We start from the raw sequence: 7,500 nt of genomic DNA on the forward strand, positions 1-7,500 counted from the left end.
AGAAGTTAAATTCACACCTCTGTGAGTTGTCATAATATCCAAGCTGGGGACCATCTTTGTGTCTCTCCATGACTAGAAGCATTGTGTCTCCATGGCTACGACCATTGTGTCTCCATGACTACAGGCACTGTCTGCAGGACTACGAACACTGTCTCCATGACTACAAGCATTATGTCTCCATGACCATGAGCGGTATGTCTCCAGGACTATGAGCATTGAGTCTCCCTGGCTACGACCATTGTGTCTCCATGACTACAAGGACTCTCTCCAAGACTACAAGCATTGTGTCTCCATGACTACAAGGTCTCTCTCCAAGACTACAAGCATTGTGTCTCCATGACTAAAAGGACTCTCTCCAAGACTACAAGCATTGTGTCTCCATGACTACAAGGACTCTCTCCAAGACTACAAGCATTGTGTCTCCATGACTACTAGGACTCTCTCCAAGACTACAAGCATTGTGTCTCCATGACTACAAGCACTCTTTCCAAGACTACAAGCATTATGTCTCCATGACTGCATGCACTGTCTCCATGACTACAAACACTCTCTCCAAGACTACAAGCATTATGTCTCCATGACTGCATGCACTGTCTCCATGACTACAAGCCCTCTCTCCAAGACTACAAGCATTATGTCTCCATGACTACAAACATTCTCTCCAAGACTACAAGCATTATGTCTCCATGACAGCATGCACTGTCTCCAAGACTACAAGCATTGTGTCTCCATGACTGCATGCACTGTCTCCAAGACTACAAGCATTGTATCTCCATGACTGCATGCACTGTCTCCAAGACTACAAGCATTGTGTCTCCATGACTGCATGCACTGTCTCCATGACTACAAACACTCTCTCCAAGACTACAAGCATTATGTCTCCATGACTGCATGCACTGTCTCCATGACTACAAACACTCTCTCCAAGACTGCAAGCATTGTGTCTCCATGACTACATGCACTGTCTGTATGACTACGAGCACTGTCTCCATGACTACGAGCATTCCGCACATTTAGTTGATCAGCTAAGTCGTGTTTGGTGTGTTTTTGTTTCTTTAGTTTACATTGCACATTGCAACAAATTCCAGTGTGTATTTATTTAAGCAAAAGTGTAATGGTGGGGAGTGACGATGAGGCGGATGCATACGCTGAGAGAAGCGAGATTTATTAGGGGCAAATCCATAATCAGGGTCTAGACAGTCCAGGGTCAAAGAGCCAACACAGAGGGATGGACAGACATAACAAAAAGGTAAACAGACTAAACACACAACTGAGGCCAGAAGAACAAACACCATATAACACCATACAATACAAAGACCAGCAACCTAACAGGGGGAAATACAGGGCTTAAATACAGGTACAGGTAACAAGACACAGGTGAGAACAATCAAGGGCAGGGTCTGGAAACCAGGGGGCAGGACAGGGAAGCGTCAAAACTAGGAAGCACATGGACAAGACCAAAAGGTAAACAAAAGCACATTGAAGACTGGGAGGGGCCAATCGTGACAAAAAGCCTGTTTTAGCATGACTTCAGTAACTGCACGTCTCTGCTTCTGTGTCTCAGGACTCGGCGCAGGTGGTGGAATCATATAAATCGGGTTTCGAGCCCCCGGGCGACGTCGAGTTTGAAGACTACGGTCAGGCAATGAAGAGGACGGCGTCGGAAACCAGTCTGACGAACTCTCGCCCTGACGTCAAGGCAGACAAATCCAGCAAGGGCAAGAGCAAACTCTTCTTCTTCAAGAAGAACAAGGTAACAAACCCACGCACATGTTCGTTATCTAGAACAGTAACATCAGCTGTGAGGTTAGCTCATTAAGACAGGCTACGACATACAAGCATGACATGTATTAATCAGAGATTCGATCTGTTCATGCTCCGCCCACTAATGCCTCCCTTCATTAGTTGCTGCCAGGTCGGACAGGCGTTATAGAAATTTGTAGAACTGGAAAAACCGTATCGTTAACTCGGGAAACACTTAAAGGGTGTCCACATGAGACATTAATAACGTTCATAATTCAATGGTCGTAAATTACGCTTAAATTTGCGTTTCGACTGAATCTTAGTGTGATCAGGTGCGAATACTTTTTACACATTTTCAATTTTAAACATTTTTTCATACTTTTTTTTTTACATATATTTACGTATATTTGAAATAATAATTTAAATTATTTTCTGAAAAATGATGTATTTGATCATATTTTATGTTGGCTGTTGATTTATAAAAGCAGTAAGCCACTTGAGGCTGTGCGATGCTGTGATTTTATCACAGGGAGGGGAGTTTTACTCCAGTTCATGCCGTGCCTAACAACACCCTTCCCTGTGGTAAAGTCGCAGTGACACACAGCTTCTCTGGCTTACTGCTTTATTAATGATTTATCAACTAATGGTGAATGTTTTATTGCACTACCCATTTCAGATTTGAGTGATAAAATTATATATATATATATATATTTTAGACTTTTTCGCACCCATCTATAATGCTTGTGTGAGTAGTGACGAATTTGTGGGCGGAGCATCGACGTGTCACTATTTTTATGTTCAGAAAGGAAACCCACTAAAACCAAAAACCACCTATAAAGACAGAAAGCAATAAGCTGCTCACGCTGAGCTAAAACAGACTGAAACAGCGGAAGTGTGCTAGGAATAGTTTGTCTGTTTTGTCTAGTTTTTGTCCCATTCGTGATTTTCTTCCATTATGGTGTAGCTGTAGTGATGCATTGTGGGTAGTGTAGTTTTGGTTGTTATTTGTTTGCCACCATCTTCCTGTCCTCCTCCTTCGTTTGCCCCTCACACGGCCCTGCATGACGGAACGGTCTGTGGGCGGCTGCGCCCATCCGGCCGCTAACTCACTAACGCGCTGCCCATGAGGCCTCGCCCTTGACCTCTGACCCAGGAAAAGGGCCGCGTGGCCGAAACCCTTAAACGTAAACCCGGCCCCCCCTTGTCACATGAAACAGCGCACAGTTTTGCCCTCATCCTCGCTGTCTCCACGGTAACAACACTTCCTCTTCTCTCCATCGTCCGCTGTCTGTGTCTTGCTGTGAATGACCGTTGACCTTGCTGCTGGGCTGGACTTTACTATGGACATCACATCTCACTAAGCATGCTCAAGCTAAACCACTCCCACCCTTACGATACCACCGTTATGATGGATATCTAGGACGATATGTGTGTGTGTGTGTGTGTCCATCCCTGTTTTGCATGTACGAGTGTGTCTGTGTTGTTGGTGTCAGGGTCCAGAGCAGGACCGGTCAGTCTGAGGTTCATGTAGAGACTCGTCTGGACGCACAGACACGTTATCAGAGCTGAACATGAGCCGATATACAGTCATATTCGCTGGTCACTTCATTAGGCACACTGACCTCATGTCTACACTTACTGACCATTAAATCAGCTCCACTGACCGTTGTAGGAGCACCGAGCTCTACAGTTACAGACTGCATTTGGAAGCCCCCTCATTTACCCCGTTCTTCAGGGGTCAGAACCCCCACAGGATCCCTACAGGACCCCCACAGCAACCCGCCTCACACACTAACATGGTGCTCTCTGTCTCTCTCTCTGTCTCTCTCTCTCTCTTTATCTGTCTGTCTCTCTCTCTTTATCTGTCTGTCTCTCTCTCTCTCTCTCTCTCTCAGTCTCTCTTTATCTGTCTGTCTCTCTCTCTCTCTCTCTCTCTCTTTATCTGTCTGTCTCTCTCTCTTTATCTGTCTGTCTCTCTCTCTCTCTCTCTCAGTCTCTCTTTATCTGTCTGTCTCTCTCTCTCTCTCTCTCTCTCTTTATCTGTCTGTCTCTCTCTCTCCCTCTCTCTCTCTCTCTCTCTCTCTCTCTCTCTTTATCTGTCTGTCTCTCTCTCTCTCTCTCTCAGTCTCTCTTTATCTGTCTGTCTCTCTCTCTCTCTCTCTCTCTCTCTCTCTTTATCTGTCTGTCTCTCTCTCTCCCTCTCTCTCTCTGTCTCTCTCTCTCTCTGTCTCTCTCTATCTGTCTGTCTCTCTCTCTCTCTGTCTCTCTCTCTCTCTCTCTCTCTGTCTCTCTCTCTTTATCTGTCTGTCTCTCTCTCTCTCTTTATCTGTCTGTCTCTCTCTCTCTGTCTCTCTCTCTTTATCTGTCTGTCTCTCTCTCAGTCTCACTTTCTATCTCTGTGTCTCTCACCTTCTTCCATTCATTCTTTTTCTTTCTCTCTTGTTCTCTCTTTCTTCTTTCTGCCCTTTTCTGTTGTCTCCCTATCTTTCTTCTTTTTCTTTTTCTCTGTTTTCTTTTTCTTTTTCTCTGTCACCCCCCCCCCCAACTTTTTCACTCTCTCTTATGCTTTTCTTTATCTTCCTCTTCTGTCTTTTATATATCTGCTTTCTTTCTTTCTCTATTTTTTCTCTTTTTTCTTTCTTTTTCACTCACTTTTCGTGCCCACTTTCTTTCTCCTCCTTTTATGTCTCTCATCCTCTGAATACACCCCTCCTTTCTTTTTCTGTCTCTCTCTCTCTCTCTCTCTCTCTCTCTCTCTCTCTCTCTATCACAGTCACTTCACTATTGTCTCACCACCACATCAGTGTCAGTGCTGAATATGACCCACCACTCATATAGTACCTGCTCTGTGAGGGTCCATGGGGGTCCTGCCCACTGAAGAACAGGGTAACAGAGTATCAGAGAAACAGATGGACTACAGTCTGTAACTGTAGAACTACAGAGTGCAGCTATACAGTAAGTGGAGCTGATAAAGTGGACAGTGAGAGTAGAAATGAGGAGGTACTTGACTAGTCAGTGTCAGTGTCAGTCAGAATGTCTTGATCATGAAACAGAATGTTTGAATGTCCTAAAAACTGTATCTGCTCATCTGACCCCCCCTGTGTGTGAGTGTGTGTGTGTGTGTGTGGAGCTGTGAGTGTGTCCAGGTTGTAGCAGATTTCCTCCCAAAGCATGACTTCATTAGAAACTCATTAATCTGCTCCAGAGAGACAGAGAAGAAGAGAGAGAGAGACAGAGAGAGAGACAGAGAGAGAGACAGAGAGAGAGAGACAGAGAGAGAGAGACAGAGAGGAAATAGAGTTGATCTGAAAATAGTTCGCTCTTTAAGCCTGATGTGTGTCGGTAGCCTGTATTGTCTGTGTGTGTGTGTGTGTGTGTGTGTGTGTGTGTGTGTGTGTGTGTGTGTGTGTGTATTCTGTCTCTAACTCACTAACTGTCTCACAAACACAGACGTAAGCTGCCGTGGCGTTGGCCTCACTCCGCTTTACCTCTTCCTTTATGCTTCGTTTTGCTTTTATTTGTTTTTGGGGTTCCATTAATTGATTGATTGATTAATTAATTAATTCATTTGTTGAGTTCCTTAACATTTTTTGGAGCCTTATTTTTCTCGTTTTGTGTTCCCCCCTTCTTTTTTACCTTCTGGATTGATTTGATCCCCCACTCCACCTCTCTCTCTCTCTCTCTCTCTCTCTCTCTCTCTTCCCCTCTTCCTTTTTTCTTACTGCTCTGTCTCTCTTTCTTTGCGTTCCTCTCTCTGTTTATACTCTCTCTCTCATTCCATTTTTTCCTCTTTCTTCTCTCTTTCTCTATCTCTCTCTCTGTCTCTCACTCTCTCTCACACTCTCTCTCTCCCAACTCTCTTTTCTCTCTCTCTTTCTCTCTGTCTCTGTCTCTTTCTCTCTGTCTCTCTCTCTCTCTCTCTCTCTCTCTCTCTCTCTCCCTCCCTCTCTCTCTCTCTCTCTCTCTCTCTCTCTCCCTCCCTCTCTCTCTCTCTGCCGCTGCTTGGTGGCGTGTGTCTTACCGGTAGCTTATGTCCCTGTTAACGTCCCCTGCACCTCGTCAGCCCCCCCCAGAACCCCCCTCACCTTCTGCTGTGACCCCTGACCCCTGCCCCACCCCCCAGACCCCCAAACAGCCCAAGGAGGCCCTATCGCACCGCTTCAACGACCTCATGACCTCCAAGCCCAAAATGCACTGCCTCAGGAGCCTGCGGCGCGGGGTAAGTGTGCGCATGCCTCAGTGTGTCTGTGTGTGTGTGTGTGTGTGTGTGTGTGTGTGTGTGTGTGTGTGCGCGCTGCTCTCTGCCTGTCTCATCGCCTGCTCTGTGGATGTACATGTGATGGGGGCTCTTACTGGTCCACAGTGGTGGGGGAGTTTTTGAGAAATTCCAGTTTAATGTGACTGTCGCCATAGAAACAGGTAAACAATGCAACAGAGATTTTGAACTGTGGACCTGGTCACCCCCCCATCACCCTTCTGTCTGCCCCATTCAGCTTTAACAGCACATCTCCCTCTCTCTCTCTCTCTCTCTCTCTCTCTCTCTCTCTGTCTGTCTCTCTCTCTGTCTCTCTCTCTCTCTCTCTCTCTGTCTTTCTCTCTCTCTCTCTCTGTCTCTCTCTCTCTCTCTCTCTGTCTTTCTCTCTCTCTCTCTCTCTCTCTCTCTCTCTCTTCATTTGCGATTGATTTATTTTCCACACAGTATCTTAGTTATATTCTCTCTTTCTCTCTCTCAGTTGTCCTAACACACGACCCTAAGGGGGTCGGCAGTGTGGGACTCCAGAGCAGCATGCAGTTCTTTTACCGCCCTGTCGTGGCTCCTCAGCTGAATCAGATCAGTAGGTAATAATAAAATAATCCTCCTCTACAGTAAAATAAAGCTCTGCTGATCCTTCAACACAGTTTAACAGTAAATGGTCTTAAACGCTGGAGTTAATGTAGAACTGCTGATTCACCCTTTAACCCTGAAGATCAGCGCAGACGGCTGGTCACCATAGCAACACAGACAACAGTCAGATACGGCAAAGAGAGAGATTTAAGATGGACATCGATAATCTAGAGAGGATTGGACTTGCGTTTATGATCACTCCATTAATCTGCAGCGACAAACTGTAAAACACTAAAAAGTCAGTTTATTTCCACCTTAAATGGTGCAGCAGTTACATTCTGGCACCTCAGGTGCCATTTAAGGCGGAATGGCAAATTTCATACAATAAGCTGGTGAATGAGAAGCGACTTCAGCCTCATAAAAAGTCGAATGTTAAGAGATATTTTACAAGAAACTCTTCTACTTTTGCGGAAGAGTTTCCTGCTGGAGATGCGAGAAAAGCGGCTATAGCTGAGCTGAAGCTTAAAGCAGAGCAAAGTAAGTTGATTAATACTTAAAGGATCAGGTATCGGTACTTAGTATCGACCGGTACTAGAGGATCTGGTATCAGTACTCGATATTGACCGATACCAAAGGATCAGGTATCGGTACTTAGTATCGACCGGTACTAGAGGATCTGATATCAGTACTCGATATTGACCGATACCAAAGGATCAGGTATCGGTACTTAGTATCGACCGGTACTAGAGGATCTGGTATCAGTACTCGATATTGACCGATACCAAAGGATCAGGTATCGGTACTTAGTATCGACCGGTACTAGAGGATCTGGTATCAGTACTTGGTATCGACCGATACTAAAGGATCTGCTATTGGTATTGGTATCAGAAGGGAAAAAGTGGTATTGTTGCCTCTCTAGCAGTTACAAGCCC

The 7,500-nt window shown here is 45.3% G+C and overlaps 1 protein-coding gene across 27 annotated transcripts in view; it reads left to right on the forward strand.

Moving 5' to 3' along the window:
* The window catches only part of LOC108411429 (formin-binding protein 1), a 137,823-nt gene that overhangs the window by 100,593 nt on the left and 29,730 nt on the right, over nucleotides 1-7,500 (forward strand). For 15 of the 27 annotated variants that reach the window (XM_037545934.1, XM_037545932.1, XM_037545923.1 and 12 more), the window contains 2 exons: nucleotides 1,565-1,753; nucleotides 5,771-5,962. In XM_037545934.1, coding sequence (XP_037401831.1) covers nucleotides 1,565-1,753; nucleotides 5,771-5,962 — 381 coding nt within the window. The remainder of the gene's footprint in view (nucleotides 1-1,564; nucleotides 1,754-5,770; nucleotides 5,963-7,500) is intronic. The other 12 variants (XM_037545926.1, XM_037545936.1, XM_037545937.1 and 9 more) reach the window with 2 other exon arrangements.

This window comes from Pygocentrus nattereri, chromosome 16 (assembly GCF_015220715.1).
Source record: "Pygocentrus nattereri isolate fPygNat1 chromosome 16, fPygNat1.pri, whole genome shotgun sequence".
In the NCBI taxonomy this organism is placed as follows: domain Eukaryota; kingdom Metazoa; phylum Chordata; class Actinopteri; order Characiformes; family Serrasalmidae; genus Pygocentrus; species Pygocentrus nattereri.